Here is a 24,607-nt window from a genome sequence, read left to right as displayed (position 1 = left end):
AAAGTTCTGGGTTGTTCACCTCACCTGCTCAAGGAATGCAGTCATTAATGTGGAAATGGCAGTCACTCAGGCAGAAAAGCACTTTAGGCAGGTTTGGTGGAGTGACACTGTAACCCTTCTGTGCTGAAATGCATCTCTCTGAACACTTTGTTCAGTCAACTTGCCCAATCACTAAGTATCATTTAGAGAGGCACAGAATAACACAGAGCGAGGAATACTCCAACATGTTAACACAGATGAGAGGACAATCAAGAGTATAATCCAGATTTTAAATCAATAGTTAGGAACAAAATTACCAAAGATGATTTCACTAGACTAGGTATCAAAAGATCTTGAAGCTACTCAGGTGAATATTGGGAATGACAGTGAACAGAGTAATATACTGTACTCTAAGAAACATGTATGACTCTTCCCCAGTGCATAATGAAAGATGCTGTACACTTGCTGTATGCTGTGATTGGCAGAAAGTTCCACAGTGATATGACTGGTATTCACTTGCTGTATCTTTTACAGGGAACAATGGACAAAGTGCAACCACCAAGAGAGCATCCAATACTTCAACTAGTGTCAACATCTCTTCTTCTAAAGAACACGACTCTCAACATGGATCGGAACGGAAAAATATCATCCCAATCAATGCTCAGAAACCAGGTCGAGCACCAGACTCAAAACTGGCCATTGGAAATCATTCAGATGAAAATAAACCTTACTCCCAACTGTGCTCCACACAGGATAGGGAGTGTGTGTCCAATAAAACTTCAGCTCAGTGGAATGATCTGAAACGGACTTTGGGTTTTGTTTGGGAAATGCATGTCTATGGGGCAGGAATACTGTTTGTTATCCTCATGTTGCTGTCTCTTATTAATTTGATAAGCTCTCCGATTTTGTACGTTCCAGACATTGGCTATCTCATGGCAGCGAATGGCCTCCTATTTGCATTGGCTCTCTTAAGAGCTGTGTACTTGTTCTTTGATCCGTACGGTAGCAAGTCCAAGCTTCCTCCAGTCGGTAGTTTGGTATTGTATAACGTTACATTTCCCCTTCTCATCACCACCTTTGGCATCCTTATCCTGCTTTTGCTGAAGACGGGGAAGCTGCAAATGCTGTCCTCAAAAATCCAGAACCCAGCCTTATTGGCTGTGATTGCAGTTATCCATTTTGTTGTGTTGATAAGTGGGGATCTTCTATATTCCCTGTTGAATCCTGCTGTGAACATAGTCCTCCATATATTCTCGGTTTCATGGGGATCATTTCTAATCTTTGCATTTTTTCTTACCTACCGCAAACTCAAGAGTCGCTCTGAAGCCACCATTGGGCAGATCCAGAAACCTACAATCCGCAATGAAGAATCCCTTGAGCTCCAGAATCAAGAGCGGGCACTAAAGCGGCTTTTGATCTCCTCTAGAGTGATGGCAGTCGGCGGTGTCTTTGGGTTTCTTTGCTGTGCGCTACAAGTCTACGCTATCTTATGGATTTATGGGATATTGGGAGAGAAGGGACGTTTCTACTGGTCTTGGTGGTTCCTCCAGTTTTGGTATCGAAGTTTTGAGATTGCGATATCATTCGCCATGTGTTTTGTGACTTCCTATGCATTCTGCCAGCAACAAGGTAGGCCTGATTACATCTGTTGGAGCAAGATCGTTCAATACTTCCACCACTACCGAAAGAGGGAAACGCCAGAATACCCGAACAACTGCTATGATTGGTCTTCTGGAACCCAGGACAGGGTAACTGGCAACGACATTTGCAAGAACCTTATACGAAACCAGGCAGAGAGCATGCCTCTTAAAACATTGAATGAAACTAACGAGTCAAAACCTAAGAAAAGTTACTACAACAACGATGGTTCCATGATCTCTCTGGATCACCGGCCCAGAATACCGGTTCTGGGACCCAAATCGCATAATTTAATGATGGGTCGTTCATTTACTAGCATCTGCATTGAGAAGGAGTCAGTGCTGTCTCTCAATGTCTTTGACTTACGTCCACCTTCTCCCATCAACCTTAGCCGTAGTATTGACGAAGCTCTTTTCAGAGAGCACATTGTTAGAGACAGCGTGTTTCACACTTCAGGTCTTCGATGTCCCAGCTACTTATCCATGGAAGATTCTTGCTCCTCTCTGAGAACACACAAAGCACTTGATCAGGGTAAAGTCACAGTGGCGTCATCTAAATTCAATCGTCGGAACAGTGACCCAGATTATTTGTACAGCACAGCCAAATGCAGCTCCCTGAACAATGTCCAGATGGATACATCCAAACAGTCCATCCAGGATCTTGAACGCACTCAAGCAGCCAATAGATTGCATAGGTCAGCCTCCAGCAGTTCCTTAGATAGTGCTTCTAAAACATCCTTTGGAATCCACTGGTACTCATGGACTCGTAACCCTTCCTCCGGCGAGAGTGTCCCCTCTGTTGACCCAGCCAGTGAGAGCCTTCTCCCACAAAACAAGAGTTTAGACAATTCCGAAGTAAAATTGAAGACAGAAGACCCTGACATTGAGGCACAAAAGAGTTTTATAGAAATAAGAGTGATTGATGATGTCAGTCTTTCTAGTGATACCATTGAACTCTAATCCTCGGATAGACATCGATTTCTTTAATAGTGCAGTATTGGGGGAAAATACCAGATATGGTTGAAGATAAGTATTTTGCATTATTTTTAATAAAAGGCTCGTACTTACTTTATCACTGATTGAAAGGAGAACTACAAGTCATGCAGAAAAAGGAACAGCAATACTTTATCTTCATTCTATGAAACTTGGTTAGTGTGATTGTGAGACTGAATGTTTACTTCATAAGACCAAAATCTTTTATTTTGTGATTTATTAGTCCATTTTAAACACTAAACAAAAGTCACTTTTAAAAGTAAGAGTTGGATCTGAAACAAATGCCAATCTTAAAATCCCCACCTACGGTGAAAAGAGAGCAACTGAAAATCTGTTACAAGAAGTCCTTGATAATGAATAGATTCGTTCTTGTGAAAAGAAATCCGCTGTTTGTCTTGGTTTTTAAAAAAATCCGTCACGTGCTTTTATGATGAAGGAACATGTTGTATGATTGTTTAGCACTTTATTGGTCTGCCTCAGAGAGACCAACATGCCACATTTCCTGAGGGCACCTCAGCACAGGTCCAGGAAAATATTAGTGCCCCTATTATTCACCATTAGTCACCTACATGTTGACTACACTTGTTATGGAACACAGTATTGACTCCTTCGATAGAGCAAGTGGTTACAGAAGTCACCTGTGTGATAAAATAGAACAATTGAATGATACAACACAGAAGGACGCTATTTGGTCCACCATCCATATCCCAGATGAAGAAAAAGGCACGAGAGAGACAAAAAGAACAAAAGAAAGAATTGCATTTATTTAGCGTCTTTTACACCCTTGGGGTGTCCCAATGCACTTCACAGCGAATTAAGTAGTTTTGACGTGTAATCACTGTGGTAATGTAGGAAAGGTAGGCAGAGGGAGAGAAATAAGGGCTGAGAGAGGGAGAAAGTAAGAGAGAGGCAAAGGGAAACAGAGAAAGAGGCAGGAGGAAAGAGAGAAATTCTGTGTCCTCTGCACAATGGTCTGGTGAATTTCAGAGCTGGAGGGAAACAGTTACAGCGCCTCACTTCTCAGATAGTCAAGCTTATTATTTGAAGGGCTCACCAGCTGTTACGCGTTTTGCAATGCAGTGTTTGTTCAGTTCTCTTGTTTGTAACTGTGGTTATTGTGCTTCTGGAATGAAACCTCCAGGCCTGTTTTCACAGATTAATTTTGAGATGGAAGAGCGTGGACATGCTGATCATTAATTATTTTGATTCCACCGCCATCAATCATCATTTTTGAAGACCATGTTGATGTGTGATGTTGAAAATAGTCTCTCCCTCACTGCCACCCCTTTCAGATTTTAATAGCAAAACATTGTTCGATCTGTGTCTCTTCAGTGACTCGGCAAGCTCTCGACTGCCTATTCACACCCATGTTTTACGAGGTGGCTTTTTAACTGAGAACCTTTCGGCCAAGTTATGTTGAGCATGGAAGAGACAGAGAAAGAGCAAAAGGAGAGAAACCAGATTGGAAATTTACCAGAAGAGAAGAACATCTAGCATAAAACTAACAGAGGCAAATCCATATGAAAAATGAGACCTGCCCTTGTTATTTGTAAAATCCTTTCCAATGGGTCTATATCGGGCCAAGTCGGTTTGAACTGAGGTGGAGTGTGTCTTCTTGGACTGTAATCACACTTATTGAACTTTAAACTTAGTGATTCACTTGGGTTCAATATTAAATGAAGGATATAATTCTAAAGGGGGCAAAGGGATTGGGAGACTATATGTACAAATTGTTGAAGGAGAGGGCAGGTTGAAGAATTTTCTAATAAGGCATATGGGATCCTAGGCTTTATAGGAATTGAGGACAAAAACAAGGAAGTTAAGGTGAACCTTTAGAAAAAACTAATTGGACCTCAACTGGAATATTGCGTCCAATTCTGGGTCCCACACTTCAAGAAAGATGTAAAGGCATTAGAGAGGCTGCAAAAAAGACTAAGGAGAATGATTCCAGGGATGAAAGAGTTTAGTTACGTGAATCAATTGGAGAAGCTGGGCTGTTCTCCTTCGAGAGGTGTTCAAAATAATGACAAATGGGGATAAGGTAGATAGAGTGAAACTGTGGCCCAGAGCACTTCAGAGGAGGTTCACTGGATTGGTTCCAGAAATTAGGGGATTGCCTTATGAAGAGAGATTTGAGCATTTTAGGCCGAGTTTAGAAGAATGAGAGAATATATAATTGAGGTATATAAGATGATAAAAGGTCATGACAAAGTAAACAAGCTTCCACTTGTGAGGCAATCTGGACCGGGAGATGATGGCCGGGATTCTCCAAGTCTCCGCGCTGAAATGGTGCTCGGCGCGGGAGCTTGGTATGGCGCCTCAGACCTGCGATTGTGTCCGACGCCGGGACGCGATTCTCCGGTGACCGGAGAATTGGCACCAGTCGCGCGCGGTCGACGCGGCGCCGGTCAGGGGCCGTTGAAAGAGGCCCCCGCGGTCGAACGGCCGAGTTCCCGCCGGCGTGGTTCACGAATGGTTCCACCCGACGGGAGTTTGGCGTCGCGGCTGCGGTGGCCGTCCTGGTGGGGAGCGGGGGGGATCAGTCTCCGGGGGGCGGGGGGGGGGTGGGGGGGGGGCCTCCACGGCGGCCAGGCCCACGATCGAGGGCTACCAATCGGCGGCCATGCGCGATCTGGGGGGGCCTACCTTCTTCCGCGTCGGCCCGCTGTGTGGCTCCGCCATGTTGCGCGGCTCCGGCTCACAAGCGGCCGCCGCACGCATGCACAGGCCCGCAGCCGGCCGCAGCGCAGGGCCGCATACGGCAGCTGGAGCAGCGAGGAGCACTCCGGTGCCGTGCTGGCCCCCTGTGGACTACAGAATCACTGGGCCAAGAGGCCCGTTGATGCCGGCATGAAACACTCCAGTGTTTACGCCGGCGTCAACATTTTGCCACGTTTTTAGAGAATCCCGGCCCATGTATTTTGGATAAGCGGTAGCAGATGAGGAGAAATTACTTCTCTTAAAAGGTCATAAATCTGTGGAATTCATTAGCCCTGAGTGCAGTGGATGCCGGGACATTGGGTAAATTTAAGGAGGAGGTAGACAGATTTTTAATTAGTAATGGGTTGAAGGGTTATGGTGAACGGACAGGAGTTGAGGACGTGATGAGATCAGCCTGATCGTATTGAATGGCGGAGTGGGACCGAGGGGCTGGAATGTCTACTCCTGTTCCTAGTTCTTATGTTCATTGGTGAAAGGGTTGAGAACCAGAGGACAGGGATTTAATGAATGGCAAAAAGAATGAAAGGTGACATCTTGAAAGGCTTTTTCCGTGCCACGAATGGTTAGGATCTGGAATGCACTGCCTGAAAGTGCGGTGCAAGCAGATTCAATCATGGGTTTCAAAAGGGAATTGGATTATTGCACAAAAAGAAAAGATTTGCTCGACTCTGGGGAAAGGCAATGGAGTGGGGTTAGCTGAGTTACTCTTGCCGACTGCAGCACCATCGATCACACACGAGGCGAGACGTAGAGAACTTCAATCGAGGCTTTATTGAGCAGACTTGTTCCCCAGCAGCTCAGTCACAGAATGCAGCTGCGGGGAGTAAACCGGGTTCTTATACCCCGCCTATCTGGGTGGAGCCCAGTAGGCGGCAGATCCAATCGGGACCCAGCATTTGCCCTCCAATAGCACCTCGGCATTCATGGTGTACCGCATTACCCCTAATACATACCACCACACCGACATGGACACAGCGGACCACATTCTGTGCTGTAACCATTCAAATGATCCTAGAACAAGGTGCTCGATAAGACAATGAGATGAAACCCAGTACAAGGCACATGGCGGGATTGTGGCATAAGAGCTGTTAGATAGAGTGGGTTTTATCTCTTTGGTTGTTCAGCATCAAGAAGGATTCCTGCTACAGCCTGTCCCAGCTCCCTGTGTCCTTGCATTTGTGATGCGGATGGTCTCAATTAGCTCTCAACAGAGGCAACCACCACTGCCTAGACTTGATGTCAAACATTCCCTATAACAAACAAACTGCCCAGTTTAAAGTCCCACTCCCCTTAAAACATAGCTGTATCATTGGAGTGTTAAGGGGTTCAAAATTGCAGTTCAGACTCACGTTTGGAACATAAAACGATATCACATCATTGAGTTGCCATAGAATCTATGGACACATTAATTACCATCGCAAATCCAGAGGTAATCAGAGGAGCTGGGGGTTAAATGCACTACTCAACAGATTCATGCCGCGAAGATTGAAGGCCTTTCTTTAGCTACGGTTAAAATCGAACTTGGACATAAGATTAAAGGAAGGAAAGTCAACAGTGATTCAAAGCTTTTTCGGCAAGACTTGATTTCAAAAAATTTCTTTTAGCATCCAAACTAGAGTGATGTTTGCGAGAAACACAATCACTATGAGGTGGTACAGAAGGGATGAGGCTGGGTCCTTTGGTGAACTGGGGTGAGGAGCCAAGAGACCCGAGGACCACCTCAAATCTGACGGTTTCTGGAACCTGCTGGTATAAGAGCAAAATGACACCGACAATTGAGGTTTAAACAGCAATGTATTTAAACATATTTATCTGCATCTTTGCCTGCCATTATTTGTATAATAATTCTGTATTTTTATGAGTAGTTTTTTTGTTCTGTATTCTATGTTTATCCCATCCATGAGCACTTCTGATTTCCATGACATTGTGAATCCCTCTAAATTAAATATTATTCGCAATTCAGATTTAAAAAAAAACGTTAGAAATCCAGCCAGGCAGAACATCGTTGACTATAACCTAACTGACTGCACATGTGTGGATGGCATTCCTCCCTAATGTTCCAGTGTCAATAGGTGCAGCCCTAATCATTTCTAGTTGTATTTCCAAATATCAATAGTCGCCACTTGCAGCTACAGCCTTAAAAAAAAATTGCTGCTTATCATTAGCTTGTCTCTGAAATGCAGTGTTACATTGGAAATGACATCAGATTCACCAGTGCCGACACGAATGATGGTTTATTAGAGCAATAACCTCTTTTCGAAAGATTTCCTCGGACAGACCGCTGAAAATGCATTGTTGCACAGAGAATTTACTTGTTTGCACTCATTTTAACTAACATTCTACGCCATCGCTGTATGAGTTGTCTGCTCGGAACAGATCCTATCCCCCACAGCGGCAGCAAATATGCCCCTATTCTCTTGCCGAGATGAGCATCTAGAATGGGGAATGTATCATGATAGGAGCAGCAGAAAGTTCAGGAAGCTTGTTGCATTTGTGCAACCCTATCTTTAGCGGACAACGTGTTATTGTGTGCATATTATTCCGGGAGAAGTGATAATGTATATATAGGGTAAGGTGCATGTGCAGTTGTCTGTGGAATATACAGAGAATTATGCAAATTTATAGAGCATGAAGATGGCTTGAAACGCTCAAAGAGCATTTGTGAAGAATGAAAGTTATTTTTCTTCAGATTTCAGCAGCTGCGACATTTGCTATTGAATTAGAGGTGAGGTGGGCGAATGTGTGCACAGGGTTGATGGGGACAGGGTATGTTTATGGGTGCGCCTAGAGGTGGGATGGTGTTTATATAGGGGGCATATAAAAAGGATGAGAAGAATGTGTATTTTCTTCTATATGATAGGTGCAGCAGTGTGGCACTTACACAAGAGGAGAGAAGAGGTAACACCTTTCAATATCTTCTTGAAACAACAGGGCATCTTTGACCAGGCAGGCTAAGTGACTCCTGGAACCCAAACAATATGATGTGCAAAGATTTTGAGATTTAAAATTGCACTTTACGAGCCATGGGCCTTTGAATTAGATTGGCGCAGTTTGTTTGTGAACATTTCTCTCTGCGTATTCTCATGGGCCTCTTCACAATTAATTTGCTGAGGTCATTAAGGCCAACTACTCCATCTCAATAGGCACTCCAGTGCCTTGATAGTTAATCTGGTAAGCATTTGCTAAAACTACTGGGTCTATTTAAGATACTCAGTAAGGATAGGTTAGAAATATATTTTAAATACAGGAATAAATGATGTGATAGCATAACTCTTTTTATTAAGATTAGTTTCAATAAGGGGCCTGCCCATTCCCTGTTGCATAAGGGTTAAAACAAAGGCATATATTATATTTTCATTCTCCCCATTGCAGTATGGCCAAAGTGACCATGTTGGCCTTAACATTTTTAAATCTCTTATATGTCAGTATAACCAAAGTTTGTGGCTTCTAGTTGCATAAGATATTACAGGTGAATTAATGAGGCAATATCCTTATATATTTTTAATTTATTTTTGAGCTGTATGCTCAGCAGATTTGACCACAAGATTCTACCCTGTTTAGTACTAGCCCGACTACCACAGAGGACTGTCGTTGACATACTGTAAATGGTCTCCACTGAGATTGACAGACACTCTCGGCGTGGCTGCCAGTCCAGACAGTTGCAGTGTCATTAAGGCACGTTTCAGACTCGTGTTCCGTATGTACAAAGCTGCTGAAGCTCTATCATAGAGAGAAAATTAGCCTGGAAAAGTCTGAAGTGCTGAGATGGATTAGCACAAATGATGTACATTAAAATGCATTGCTGATGGTATATCCGTATGATACACTTTGTACAGTCAAAGCATAGTAATTGTTTAAATTCCCTTGTAATTATTCTGCACATTGCTTTGATGTTATTTTATAGCAAATTTCTACTTTCAATTTTTTACGTTTTGTTCGTACAATAAACCAAATGTTTGTTTTTGCTTGTTCTCCAGTCTCCTCCTCACTCAGCTCTTTCCAAATGGAGGTTATGATGAATGGAAGTAGGGTGCAACTGTCATTCACTGAAAGATAAAGTGGATTCAAACCCATTTCACCTCCTTAGATTTTGGGAGAATACATAAATAGAATCTCAATCTATAATGGGATGTAAGAATGATGTGTGCCTCCAGTCAGTTCTAACCTCTATACAAAATTTTAATAAAATAAATATCTCCGTGTGATTGCAGATTGATAAAGCCACAAAAAAAGTAAATGGTATTTTGTTCTTTAGAAAATAGGAGCAGGAGGAGGCCATTCGGCCCTTTGAGCCTGTTCCACCATTCATTATGGAACATCCAATTCAATAGCCTGATCCAGCCTTCTCCCACATCCTTATGATTCTCAACTGCATCTTGAAAACATGGCCTCAACTACTAACTGTGGTAGCAAAATAGACAGGCTGCCCACTCTGTGGGTGAAGAAATTTCTCCTCCTATCAGTCCTAAATGGTTTAGCCCGTAACGTCAAACTGTGACCCCTGGTTCTGGGCACCCCCACCAATTGGGAACATGCTTCTTGCATCTACCTTGCCTAGTCCTGTTAGAATTTTTTAGGTTTCAATAAAGTCTGACCCATTCTTCTGAACTCCAGCGAGTACAATCCTAATTGACTCAATCTCTCCTCATACATCAGTCTTGCCATCCCAGGAATCAGTCTGGTAAACCTTCTCTGCACTCCCTCTACAGCAAGAACATCCTTACTAAGATAAGGAGACCAAAACTGCACACAATACAATTGGATATTGTTTCGACCCCCTGGGCTAGTGCGTGGTCAATTTCAATCCCACTTGACCCAGAATCGCAATACAATTTAATTACCAATAATTCTTAGAAAAATACCCAAAGCCCTTGGCTGCCCAATAATTACAGTCAACAGGTTTGTAAATGTAAATACAATTACTTTTTATATATAACAAGAACTATCATGAAATATGCAGCAAATACAGCTGGTTAACTATTATCTAATTCCTAAACCCCCCCCCCCCACACACACACTTTAACTTGCCCCCACTCTCTACACACACACACACACACACACACACACTCAACAAACAAACACAGAGGAGAAGAGAGGGGTGAAAATAGTTAGGATGAAAGTAAAAGGACAAATCTTTGTTTCAGTTGGTTTCTAGCACCTTTCACCTCTTCAAACTTTGCTTTCAATTCAAGGTTTTCACTGTAGATTCATTCAGGTCTCTGCAGTTTCAGCTTTTCTGGAGAGAACATGAGAGAGAGAGAGAGAGCAGGTCATTTCCTTTCAGAATCATGGGTTCAGACTCTGCTTTCTTTAGATCTCTGGAAATCATCCTACTCAGGCAGGATTCAATCACCACCTGTTACCGGGCAGAACACAACCTTTTGACCAACTCATTGGCCACCAGCCAACCAATCGAACCGAGTCTTGCCCCATCCCTCGGGTACCACAAAGTCTGGGTTTTGCGGTCCAAAGCCAGCAGAGTGTTCCCTTTTGTAACTTTTGAATTCCTCATTTCCCCATACTCGACTTAAAGACACATTAAGTGTCCATAGATCAAAATGATAACAGCAAAAATAAAGGAGAAAAAAGAGAATCAACAGGAAGAACTCTTATAATAGTAAGTAGAGGTCCCAATACTGGACTAAAACTTTGAATTTATGGGTTAAAATTCTACCATGGCAAGTTGTCAAACTGAATTCAATAATTCTGAAAATAGTCACCATAAAAGCTCTTGGGTTGTCACAGAAACACAATAGTTGTGTGGTGGAGCTGGAACGGGCACTTCTGCATCTCCATGTTTCATGTCAAGTGTGGGTACAAAGAAAATAAACAAGTTTTTGTTGGAGATCTCAGTCCTTTAAAGGACTGTTATGCTGCAGAAGGCACTGGAAGAGCTAACACCACAAAAGTCCATCAACCTCATCAGCTTAGAAGACTCAATTAATCAAATGTCTATTTTCAGGAGAGAGTTTCTCTTGTCTGCAGAAGCGCTTCCAGGTTTCATTCCCGAATGGCCTAATGTTAAGATTATGCCCCTTTTAAATTTCTCCCCCAGAGCAAATCATTTTTTAAAATAATTTTAAACACCTTGATTAGATTGCCATTCATGCTTCTATACTTAAGAAATACAAGTCAGGATTAAGCAACCTCTCCTCATAGCTAAACCTCCAGGATCATTTTGGTTAATTGGCACTGCATTTTCTCCAAGGCCAATATATCCCTCTGGAGATATGGTTTTCCGGCCTGAACACTAAACTCCAGATGGGGTCTGACCAAGGCTCCATACCAGATTAGGGGCTGGTTTAGCACAGTGGGCTAAACAGCTGGCTTGTAATGCAAAACAATGCCAGCAGCATGGGTTCAATTCCCGTACCAGCCTCCCCAGGTGCCAGAATGTGGCGACCAGGGGATTTTCACAGTAACTTCATTGAAGTCTACTTGTGACAATAAGTGATTATTATTATTACAACCAAAGCATAATTTCCCGTCTTCTTTGTATTCCTGCATCCTTGAATGCCCAATCCGGAAGGGTGAACATTGTCCTGTCGAAAGTTGAGCTACAATTCTTACAGCTGAGACCAAAGGTGGAGAAGTTAGAGTGGTTCCCCATGGTAGGCTACTGCAGAAAATACAGAGGCATGGGATTCAGGGTGATTTAGCAGTTTGGATCAGAAATTGGCTAGCTGGAAGAAGACAAAGGGTGGTGGTTGATGGGAAATGTTCAGACTGGAGTCCAGTTACTAGTGGTGTACCACAAGGATCTGTTTTAGGGCCACTGCTGTTTGTCATTTTTATAAATGACCTGGAGGAGGGCGTAGAAGGATGGGTGCGTAAATTTGCAGATGACACTAAAGTTGGTGGAGTTGTGGACAGTGAGGAAGGATGTTACAAGTTACAGAGGGACATAGATAAGCTGCAGCGCTGGGCTGAGAGGTGGCAAATGGAGTTTAATGCAGAAAAGTGTGAGGCGATTCATTTTGGAAGGAATAACAGGAAGACTGAGTACTGGGCTAATGGTAAGATTCTTGGCAGTGTGGATGAGCAGAGAGATCTCGGTGTCCATGTACATAGATCCCTGAAAGTTGCCACCCAGGTTGAGAGGGTTGTTAAGAAGGCGTATGGTGTGTTAGCTTTTATTGGTAGAGGGATTGCGTTTAGGAGCCATGAGGTCATGTTGCAGCTATACAGCACTCTGGTGCGGCCGCATTTGGAGTATTGCATGCAATTCTGGTCGCCGCATTATAGGAAGGATGTGGAAGCATTGGAAAGGGTGCAGAGGAGATTTACCAGAATGTTGCCTGGTATGGAGGGAAGATCTTATGAGGAAAGGCTGAGGGACTTGAGGCTGTTTTCATTAGAGAGAAGAAGGTTAAGAGGTGACTTAATTGAGGCATACAAGATGATCAGAGGATTGGATATGGTGGACAGTGAGAGCTTTTTTCCTCGGATGGTGATGTCTAGCATGAGGGGACATAGCTTTAAATTGAGGGGAGATAGATATAGGACAGATGTCAGAGGTAGCTTCTTTACTCAGAGAGTAGTAAGGGCGTGGAATGCCCTGCCTGCAACAGTAGTGGACGCGCCAACATTAAGGACATTCAAATGGCCATTGGATAAACATATGAACAATAAGGGAATAGTGTAGATGGGCTTTAGAGTGGTTTCACAGGTCGGCGCAACATCGAGGGCCGAAGGGCCTGTACTGCGCTGTAATGTTCTATATTCTATGGTAAAGGAAAGGACTGGTAAAGTGAGTAACAGGGAAGTCAGGCCGTTACTTGAAATTAGAATGGAAATGTTCAGTAAAGAGTTTGCCTTGTCTCTGTTACGTCTCCAGAATGTAGGGGAGACCACACCATGGGCAGAGAACATGCCATAATAACTTGAAGGTTGCACAGGTGAATGTTTGCCATTAATGGAACGGAACCCTGACCAATAATATGAGCAATGAAATAGACATGTGTTGCATTTGCTCCGGTTAAACAGGAAAGGACTTAAACAAGGAAATCTAGAAGTAGAAATGGTTGAACAATGCGGCAAGGAAAGTCCAATTACACTGGAAAATAGAGGCAGGGATGAGGAAAATGTTCTTGGAGCTGGGATTGTGTCTCTGTCTTTTACCAATGCAAATTGAAGGAGTAGAACCATCTTTTGCTGGACATTCCACATGCCTCGGGTCTGAACATTAACTTTAGCAACTACAGTTTAGATTTTGCGTTGGGTTGAAGGGTACACATCTGCAACATCATAATCTACCTTTTCTCTCTGCAAATGCTGACTCACCTGCTGTGTATTTCCAGTGTTAGCTATTCTGGGGTGAATACTCCGCCTCCCACCCGTGTATTCCTCAGCAGCGCGCCGTCACTGGCAGCGGGATTCTGTTCCTGCCGCCGGCCACAGGGGTGGGATTCTCCCAGCCCTGGGCCAGGCCGGAGAATCCCCACGACCGGGCCACGCGGTCGGCCCGCCGATTCTCCGGCCCGGATGGGCCGAGCGGCCACAGTTAAAACGCTCAGTCCCGCCAGCGCCGTCCACACCTGCTCGCAGCCGGCAGGAGCTCTGCGTGCCAGGATCAGGTGGCGGCCTGGGGAGGGAGGGGGGCTCCGACCCCGGGGGGGGGGGGCCACTGATGAGGCCTGGATGAGGCCCCCACAGGGGGCCACAATTACTCCTGGCAGCGGCCCGTTCACGCCATCGTAAAACACGACGGCGTTTACAACGGCGTGGACACTCTGCCGCGAGATGGGAGAATCCCGCCCATGGTATTTCCCATTGAGGCCACACCACGCCACCGGGAAATCAGCAGGCGGGGGTGCACTGCCCGCGGGAACAGAGAATGGCCAGAGAATTGACTGCTGCAACTTACCGACTTATCTGATGTCAGCCAGTTGAGCAATTGAAATGGTACCATTAGCTCCAATGTCCGTTGATTGAAATGAGCCCGGAATCCTGATCCTGACTGCTATCCATGTCCACTGTAGCAAAATGTAAATGTGGGCTCAATTGTAATGCTTCTAACAGCCAATCAGCCTGACTATGTGACAACATCTTGCATTTGTATAGCACCTTTGGTGTTGTCAAACATCCTTAAATCCAACAAAACTGAGTTAAAGGATTAGGAGAGGTGACCAAACATTTGGTCGAAGATATAGGTTTTAAACGGCATGTTAAAGGAGGATGGAGCTGGAGAGATCTTGGGAAGGGAATTCTAGATCACAGGATACAGAACAAAGAGGGACTCCCTCCATGGAGTAGTGGAGGGAACCTTTGGTAAGCTCCATTGTTAACTATTCAATAAGAACTAGGAGGTAAGTCTTGACTTCTTCGACTCCAAGTTTGTTGTGTTCAGTAATCACTTCTCCAACACAAAACAGTGCCACCTGTATCGCCTTTATATATTGGTGCAGTCTATTAAACCATGAAACCCAGTTCTAACTTAAGTACTAGGAAACATTCCTAACAGATACCCCTCTTAAAATACATTTTGTTTGGTAAATTACAATATATCATAATACAAATATATTTTTTTTTTTCTTCTGCAATAAGTGCAACCTATCCCCCCTCTACTTTCACTCACATACCTCTTGCTTATAGGAAAAGATGCTAATCTTTAATCATTTCCAATAATTTATTTGAGCTAGCCCGTCTTTTCGTCAAACAGTCAAATCATTGGTAACTATTCTCATCCAACTTGATCTTGTGAATCTCCCTGTTCTCTAGCATCTGTTTTGAGGTTCAATCATGGCTGATTTCACCCCCATTTACCTGCTCTCTCTCCATGGCCCTTAATTCCTCGAGAAATCAAGAATTTATCAACTTCTGTCTTAAAGACACTCAACGTCTCGGCCTCCACCGCCCTCTGTGGCAATGAATTCCACAGACCCACCACTCTCTGGCTGAAGAAATTTCTCCTCATCTCTGTTCTAAAGTGGCTCCCTTTTATTCTAAGGCTGTGCCCCCGAGTCCCATTCTCCCCTGCAAATGGAAACAACTTCCCTACATCCACCCTATCTAAGCCATTCATTATCTTGTTAAGCTGTGCCCTCTATCCTGCCTTATATCTTGTTCCAGACTGTTACTGCATGATCTCCCCTTCCTAGTATGAGATGTTCTTTCAACAATTCTCAATCTTTTCCGATGGGCATGTTCACTGCCAGGCGTACTGTCCGAACTGACGCTCTTTTTTGAATTTCACGTTCGAAATCCACAGGCCTAATCTCCTTCCTTTTATCTTATACATTCAGCCAGTTTTTCCCCTTCTGTCAAGTATGTCACTTTAGTGCCACCCTTTAGCAGTTGTCCTTTGGGAGAAATAGCTTCATCCAGAATTACTACGTCCCTCTTCAGATACCCTGTCGGTTTCCACGATCTGGTCCTCATAATTCTGTAATATGCGTATGAGAAGTACCAGGGGTGGGATTCTCCGCTGGCAGGATGCTCCATTTTGCCGGCAGTCTGGGGGTTTCCCAATGGCGTGGGGCTGCCCCACACTGGGAAACCCCATTAACCGGCTGGCGTAATGGAGCATCCCGCCGGCGGAGTGAAGCAGTAATGTGGTGCGGCGGGACAGCGCATCCTGCCGCATGTTCCTCAGCATGCTCAATAATCCCTTTTGCTTCTGCAATCTTGTAATCTGTGCCCACTAACCTTGACAAGTGTGCCCAAACAGCCTGGTTTCCATGCTGCAAAATGATTGTTTTACTATCTGCACCAGTAACCTTTCTTGGACTTTTGCACGTGTTAAATCAATCTCTTTTATAGTTTCCGAAGGCCCCACATTGTGCCTCAAAGCTCACCGAATTCTTTCTGAAATTTCTGCTTTCAAGAATTTTATTGATGCATTGATATATTTACACAACAAACATAATCACAAAATAAAACAAGCCAACAGGGTTGTAAATAACAAACTCAACACAATACCTACAATTATTTTCTTTACTATGTATAATCGTCGACTGACGAAACCTCGTTGCCAAGTCTACAAAGTGTAAAATGAAAATGTTATTTTCTTTATTTCATACCTTCAGATCCATGGCCACAACTTCATTAAAATCTCTCACTAAGGGCATTCTCACTGTGGGTCATGATGGTGTTCTTCTATATTTCTGACATATATCACATCCATTGCTTATCTGGTCTATAAGTTTGGTGCATTCCTCATAACTTATACCCGCATCCCTGGGCAAAATATTTAATCTTTGGGGATGGGCAAACTGCCGATATAACTTTAACACAATCAACTCTTTGTTTTATAGACTCCTGTTGTCTGATGCTCAAAGTGTTCCCAAAATATCTTTACAAGAAAAATTAGGATTCATTAATGGAATACATTAGTCTCCAGACTTTGTAAATTGTAAGTTCACAGTTTTTACAAATATGATGGCCTTATTCTTTTCTATGCCAAGTTTCATATGTGCTTTCTTCATTGCTGAACGGCTCAATAATAAAGGTATTTCACTGGATACGACATCTGGCAATTTTACAAGGAATCACTACTCTTTTCAGCGATTTAAGGCCATTATCATTCCCAAATCTGAAACTCGTGGAACTTCCAGATTCCTTAAACTTGTTTCGATTTTTGTCTCTTAAACAGTCCAGGTAACATTTCGACCAGCCATTTCTCATGCTGTTGGTATATATCTGCTGTCTAATACAGCAATATTGAAGGACTGTGCGACCAGCACTTTCATCATCAGACAGAAATTTCCATTACTAAGACAATGCCTTCTCTTTGGTTAATATCTCCCTCTTCTTCGGAGTCTTCTGTTTCATATTTGGTTTCAAACACCCAATTATATTGTTTAGGGACAGTTTATTACATAATGGAACTTTTGAATCACACCTAAAACACCAATTGACCACACCCTGGGCACTTCAGGGATTCATTTTTCTGTTGAAATTCCCTAATTCATTCCTCCTGCCGTAGTTGTTAAAGGTGTTTCTGGCCTCGTTCTTTTTCCTTACAAATTTTATTTCATATTGACGCTTGTGGCGTGTTTCGAGACCACCTCACCATCCCGTAACATTATGTCTTCCAGAGCCTGTCACAATGAAGATTGTAATCATTATTATTATTGCCGATTGGCCCATTTGAGCCATGAATGTTGCCAGGAAGGAATGTTTGCCCCAGAACATTTTTAGAGTCTCTGACATTTGTACTCACAGGTTATGTCTTTCTGTGAATTTAATTCCTGTCAAAACAAGAAGCCTATCCATATTTGTAACTTTGACACAGTCTAATAACCTGAACGGCAGTACGGATTGAGGAATTTCGAGATGGAATTTCTGCAGCCTTGCATAGAGTCTGCTGAATGCCATTACGTACTCTTCTATGGAGACATCCTTCGACTTTCTAAACTTGTCAAAGTCTGGCCAAGTCTCATAAGAATTTAATAAGTCATCCTTCTGGTAAATCTTATCCATGAAAGTTAATAATGTATCCAAGCTTTCAGCTGAGTTTAAATGCTCTGGCCCCAATTCTGGGAAAAAACTTGCATCTTATTTTGCTTTCATTTGGTAATGAAAGTGCCAAGACCATACCTTCTTTTGTCTTGGGCAAGGACATAACCCATGTCCATATGGTAACTTCATTTTTCCATTGGTCATAGGATGCTCAGGAAACAATGGTGGGTAGTCATACTCCTGACACTCTACCTTTGGATTCAACTATTTGTTTTCCAAGTTACTCTAAATCACTCTTCAGGTAAGAATTCAGAATATAGGGCAGGATTCTGCGACCCCCCCGCCGGGTCGGAGAATCGGCGGGGGGCTGGCGTGAATCCCGCCCCCGCCGGTTGCCGAATTCTCCGGCACCGGGCATTCGGCAGGGGTGGGAATCGCGCCGCGCCGGTTGCCCCCCCCCCCCCCCCCCGCCCCCCGGCAATTCTCCGGCCCGCGATAGGCCGAAGTCCCGCTGCTGGAATGCCTGCCCCGCCGACGAGAATCAAACCACCTCTCTTACCGGCGGGACAAGGTGGCGCGGGCGGGCTCTGGGGTCCTGGGGGGGGGGGGGGGCGGGGGGGGGCGCGGGGCGATCTGGCCCCGGGGCATGCTCCCACGGTGGCCTGGCCCGCGATCAGGGCCCACCGATCCGCGGGCGGGCCTGTGCCGTGGGGGCACTCTTTTCCTTCCACCTTCGCCATGGTCTCCACCATGGCGGAAGCGGAAGAGACCCCCCTCCACTGCGCATGCGCGGGGATGCCGTGAGCGGCCGCTGATGCTCCCTCGCATGCGCCGCGCGGCCAAGTCATTTCCTCGCCAGCTGGCGGGGCACCAAAGGCCTTTCCCGCCAGCTGGCGAGGCGGAAATCAGTCCGGCGGGGGCCTAGCCCCTCAAGGTGAGGGCTCGGCCCCTCAAGATGCGATGAATTCCGAACCTTTGGGGCGGCGCGATGCCGGACTGCTTCGCGCCGTTTTTGGCGCCGGTCGGCGGACATCGCGCCGATTGCGGAGAATCCCGCCCATAGTCTTTCATCCGAAGAAACCTTAGTTTGCAATCCTTTTTTCCTACAGGCAAAAACCATTCTCTGCTACCTTTGTTAAGCTCCGATGGTAACTTTTTATAATAAGAACTAGGAAGCAAGACTTGACTTCTTTGAATCCAACTTTGTTGTGTTCAGTAAGCACTTCTTCAACAACACAAGTGCTACCTGTATCCCCTTTATATATTGGTGTAATCTATTAAACAATAAGTGCAATCGATTAAACAATTTAAACCCCAGTTCTAAGTTCTAGGGAACATTAACTCTTGCCCAACAACCCACCTTAGCGGCAATCCGAAATATCAAGTGAAGCAGGGGGAATGTTAGCAATCGAAGCACAAAGTAAACTCGACAGTTAATGATGGAAGACATTTCTGATCAGGCTTGCTGCCTGCAGAAATCACTTGGATTTCTGCTGATACGTGCAACTTAAGAGGCCTGCAAGTATATATTTAACATTTTCATTACGAGTAACCTTATGTTTTAGCATCTGTGGTGAGAAGAGCACAAGTAGGCAAGAGACATCTGGTTTCAACAGCTAAGTACTACATGGGCTGGAAAAATAAATCTAAAAAGTGCCCCCTGATTATGAGGAATTCACACAGCTGGAGTCTTATCCCCTGAGGACAAGACTAGAGCCATAAAAAAAACCAGGAGAACCTCTTAAGAAAACAATTCATCTGAAGTTTAAGGCTATTATTTTTATTCTCTCGTATTTGTTATGTTAGGAAATCAGGAGCAGATTTAGCAGTTACCCCTGCTGTTTAATATAATACATTTACACAAGTGGAAAATTGGCAATCAATTACCGCTCATATTTGGCTGAAATCTGGTTAATGCCATTCAAAGCTTAGATGACACGGATATTATTAGAAGGGAAACAAATCACGAATCCCTTTGTTCCCTAACATGCTTGCACATTATCTTGAATCCTTGCCAATGGTCTACAACATCCTTCATCCATTGTGTCCTCATTTGTCAGAGGTCTTCAGAATTATGAATGGGTTACACGGGTAGCTGTGGTGAAAACATATCCACTTATGGGAGAATCCGAAACAAACTCCATAAAGATAAGACAGGTGCTAGTAATGTCTTCTTGAGTTCTCTGCCCAAAGGTTTGCCCCACAGCATCACAACACCCACCATAGGTAAGGCAAGGACATAAATCCCAAATCCAATCTCCCCCCCCCCGCTTTGCCAAATCCAGCACAGGAATTGACCACTGAGTTGTTGCCACTAATCTGATCTGGTCAGCTGACACCACCCCCACCCAGGAGTCTGAGTTGCTGTGGCAACATACCGTTTTACATGCATGTTGTAGCCTGGTGCTATGGTGAAGGCTCCAATTTCTTTCCATGAAAAGGCTGACATGGAATGTCTCCTGCTCTTGCTGCCTGCCCTTCTGGATACTCACTCAACCTGTTTGGCCGTGTTATGAACCTTAGCTACCAAGTCCTGGGGCGAAATTCTCCCCCAACGGCGTGATGTCCGCCGACTGGCGCCAAAGACGGCGCCAATCAGACGGGCATCGCGCCGGCCCAAAGGTGCGGAATGCTCCGTATCTTTGGCGGCCTAGCCCCAACATTGAGGGGCTAGGCCGACGCCGGAGGGATTTCCGCCCCGCCAGCTGGCGGAAATGGCGTTTGTTGCCCCGCCAGCTGGCGCGGAAATGCGGCGCATGCGCTGGTGCGTCAGCGGCCGCTGGCAGTTTCCCGCGCATGCGCAGTGGGGAGAGTCTCTTCCGCCTCCGCCATGGTGGAGGCCGTAGCGGAGGCGGAAGGGAAAGAGTGCCCCCACGGCACAGGCCCACCCGCGGATCGGTGGGCCCCGATCGCGGGCCAGGCCACCGTGGGGGCACCCCCCAGGGTCAGATCGCCCCGCGCCCCCCCCAGGACCCCGGAGCCCGCCCACGCCGCCTGGTCCCACCGGTAAATACCAGGTTTGATTTGCGCCGGCGGGACAAGCAATTTCTGGGCGGGACTTCGGCCCATCCGGGCCGGAGAATCCAGCGGGGGGTCCCGCCAACCGGCGCGGCCCGATTCCCGCCCCCAGTACCGGAGACTTCGGCGGGGGTGGGGGCGGGATTCACGGCGGCCAACGGCCATTCTCCGACCTGGCGGGGGGTCGGAGAATGACGCCCCTAGAGTGCGACATGAATCCTGGCTCAGAGGCAGGGACACTACCCAGAGCACCCCAAGACTAATAACTCAAAGAGGGAAATAAGGAAAATTAAGCGCCTCACCCTAGCGACTGCCATCGAGACCTGCGGCCTCCACGAGAACGCGACCAGCCGGTACTCCCAAATCCAAGTGGCCGAAACGGCACGGCAGGCGTCCTACGAGACATGGAGCGGGTCCAGTCGATCGAGTTCCTCCCGGCCCACGGCCCGGACGAGGGCGGCCATTTTGCGCACTTTCTGAGGCCTCCCGCGCTTGTACCCGCCAAAAGAGCGCAGGCGCGCTCTACGCAGGACCGCACCGCTCGGCATCATCTCGGCCTCCGAGGTGTTCCATCGCATCATGAAACAGATGATGAAGGGCATCAAAGGGGTACGCATCTATGTAGACGACGTTATCATCTGGTCCACCACACCACAGGAGCACATCAGTCGTCTCCAGCGTGTCTTTGCACGGATACGAGATCAGGGCCTGCATGGGCACACTGCCCTACACGTACTGAATACGGCTCAAACCGGACGCCACCCCGGTCATTCACGCACCTCGTAGAGTCCCGGCACCACTCAAGGACTGCCAGTGCACAGCATTAATCCGGGCGATGAGCGGTGGCGCAACGAACGCCATGACGTCACGACGTGCGGCAACTGTGGCTCCACCCATTTAAAGCGGCAATGTCCGGCCAAAGCGCGACAATGCCTCCGCTGTGGCAGGATGGGCCACTACGCTGCCTGCTGTCGAGCAGCTCAACCTGCCAACTCTCAAAAATTCCGCCAGCCTTGCAGGGACGTGCGGGCCATTCAGCCCCCATACACTGAGTCATATCCTGACAACATGCAGACCAGTGATACCGAAGACAGGGAACCCTTCCGCGTTGCGGTAATCCACAAGAACCGGATGTCCCCAAGTCGGAACCACCAGCCGCTGCCAGTGCACAGCATTAATCCGGGCAATGAGTGGTGTGCCACCCTAACGGTCAACCGATCACAGATCACATTTCGCTTGGACACTGGTGCCTCCGCCAATCTCCTTGCATGGTCAGCCTTCCAGACCTTGAAGGTTAAACCATCGATTCTGCCATCCCACTGTCAGCTGGTTGACTATAACGGAAATGTTACCCGGCCACAGGGTCCTGCCAGCTCGAGGTTACACACAACTCACATAAAGCCACATTGTCTTTTGAAATAGTTGGATCCTCGAAGGACTCTCTGTTAGGCGCACAGGCGTGCAAGATCCTCCACCTCGTTCAGCGGGTACACACTCTGTCTCCAGAAGGCACGTCCGATTTCCCGGATGCAGACTTTAGGGCGCAGCTCCACTCACTCCTCGCGCACAACCAGGAGGTTTTCGAAGGCATGGGCACACTGCCCTACACGTACAGAATACGGCTCAAACCGGACGCCACCCCGGTCATTCACGCACCTCCCAGCACCACTCAAGGACCGCCTCAAGCAGCAGCTGCAGGACCTGCAGGACCAAGGAGTGCTTTCCCGGGTCACGGAGCCAACGCCATGGATCAGCTCCATGGTGTGAGTAAAAAAGCCCTCCGGCGAGCTCCGGATCTGTATCGACCCAAAAGATTTGAATCACAACATTATGAGGGAACACTACCCCATACCCAAATGAGAAGAAATCACGAGCGAAATGGCTCGGGCAAAAATATTCACCAAGATTGATGCCTCGAAGGGTTTTTGGCAGATTCAACTGGATCAGTCCAGCAGGAAGCTGTGCACTTTCAACGCTCCATTTGGCAGATACTGCTACAATAGGATGCCGTTCGGCATCATCTTGGCCTCCGAGGTGTTCCGTCGCATCAAGGAACAGATGATGGAGGGCATCGAAGGGGTACGCGTCTATGTAGATGACGTTATCATCTGGTCCACCACACCACAGGAGCACATCAGTCGTCTCCAGCGTGTCTTTGCATGGATACGGGATCAGGGCATGCGCCTTAACTGAGCCAAGTGCTCTTTTGGCCAGACTGAGCTAAAGTTTTTGGGGGACCACATCTCCCGGTCGGGTGTGCGGCCGGATGCCAACAAAGTCGCAGCCATCGCAGCCATGAAGCAGCCGGCAGACAAGAAGGCAGTGTTGCGCTTTCTCAGGATGGTCAACTTCCTGGGGAAGTTTATTCCTAACCTCGCCTCGCACGCGACGGCTCTTCGCCACCTGGTCAAAAAGACAACAGAATTCCAGTGGCTGCCCGCACACCAGAGTGAATGGGAGGAGGTCAAGGTCAAGCTCACCACCGCCCCGGTACTGGCGTTTTTCGATACCACTCGGGACACAAAGATCTCGACTGACGCCAGCCAGTCCGGCATTGGGGCGGTACTCCTGCAACGGGTGACACCGCATCATGGGCCCCGGTTGCCTATGCCTCACGGGCCATGACCCCCACAGATCAGCGCTATGCACAGATTGAAAAGGAGTGCCTAGGCTTGTTGACCGGCATCGACAAATTCCACGACTATGTGTATGGTCTTCCGCAGTTCACTGTGGAGACCGACCATCGCCCCCTGGTCGGCATCATTCAGAAGGACCTCAACGATATGACCCCTCGCCTCCAGCGCATTCTGCTCAAGCTCCGGAGGTACGACTTCCAACTTGTCTACACCCCGGGGAAGGACCTCATCATCGCAAATGCTCTGTCCAGGGCGGTGAACACACCGCCCGAATCGGAGGGGTTCGTTTGTCAGGTCGACGCACAAGTAGCCTTCACATCGGCCAATCTGCCGGCCACTGATGCACGTCTGGCCCACATTCGCCGTGAGACTGCGGCTGACCCCCTTCTACAGCGTGTGATGCGCCACATGACGGAAGGGTGGTTCAAGGGGCAGTGCCCACAATTCTACAATGTCCGGGACGACTTGGCCATCATTGATGGTGTCCTCCTGAAGTTGGACCGGATTGTGATCCCACACAGCATGCACCGGCTTGTCCTCGAACAACTGCACGAAGGCCATCTCGGAGTTGAAAAGTCCAGGCGGAGGGCCCGAGAGGCGGTGTACTGGCCGGGCATCAGCGACGACATCGCCAACATGGTGCTCAACTGCCGCACCTGCCAAAGGTTTCAGCCGGCGCAACCCCCTGAGACACTTCAGCCCCATGAGTTGGTCACGTCCCCCGGGGCGAAGGTGGGTGTGGACCTCTTTCATGCGCTCGGCAGGGACTGCACCATTCTGAATGACTATTTTTCAAATTATCCGGAGGTCATACGCCTGCACGACGTGACATCATGAGCTGTCATCCGGGCATGCAAAGAAACCTTCGCTCGCCATGGAATTCCACTCACCGTCATGTCTGACAACGGGCCTTGCTTTGTGAGCCAAGAATGGTCTTCCTTTGCCACTTCATACAACTTCCCGCATGTGACGTCCAGCCCTCTGCATCCCCAGTCGACTGGCAAGGCGGAAAAGGGCGTCCACATCGTGAAGCGGCTCCTCTGCAAGGCTGCTGATGCCGGATCTGACTTCTGTTTAGCCCTGCTGGCCTATCGCTCTGCCCCACTGTCCACGGGCCTCTCGCCAGCCCAGCTGTTGATGGGTTGCACCCTCAGGACCACTGTACCGTCCATTCATGTTCCTGAACCCGACCATGCTCCAGTACTGTGAAGGGTGCAACAA

General features: G+C 46.9%; 1 protein-coding gene across 5 annotated transcripts in view; it reads left to right on the top strand.

The window, feature by feature from the left end:
* Positions 1-24,607, top strand: part of LOC140388501 (uncharacterized) — a 175,989-nt gene that overhangs the window by 117,025 nt on the left and 34,357 nt on the right. For 4 of the 5 annotated variants that reach the window (XM_072472793.1, XM_072472792.1, XM_072472794.1 and 1 more), the window contains exon 4: positions 514-5,138. The exons of the other annotated variant lie outside the window; for it this stretch is intronic. In XM_072472793.1, coding sequence (XP_072328894.1) covers positions 514-2,576 — 2,063 coding nt within the window. In that variant the 3' untranslated portion in view covers positions 2,577-5,138. Of the gene's footprint in view, positions 1-513; positions 5,139-24,607 lie in introns of those variants that run through there. 5 annotated transcript variants of the gene reach the window in all.

Source organism: Scyliorhinus torazame, chromosome 13, assembly GCF_047496885.1.
Source record: "Scyliorhinus torazame isolate Kashiwa2021f chromosome 13, sScyTor2.1, whole genome shotgun sequence".
Taxonomy (NCBI): Eukaryota; Metazoa; Chordata; class Chondrichthyes; order Carcharhiniformes; family Scyliorhinidae; genus Scyliorhinus; species Scyliorhinus torazame.
Note: the sequence above shows the minus strand (reverse complement) of the source record. Positions and strands in the feature narration are given on the sequence as shown.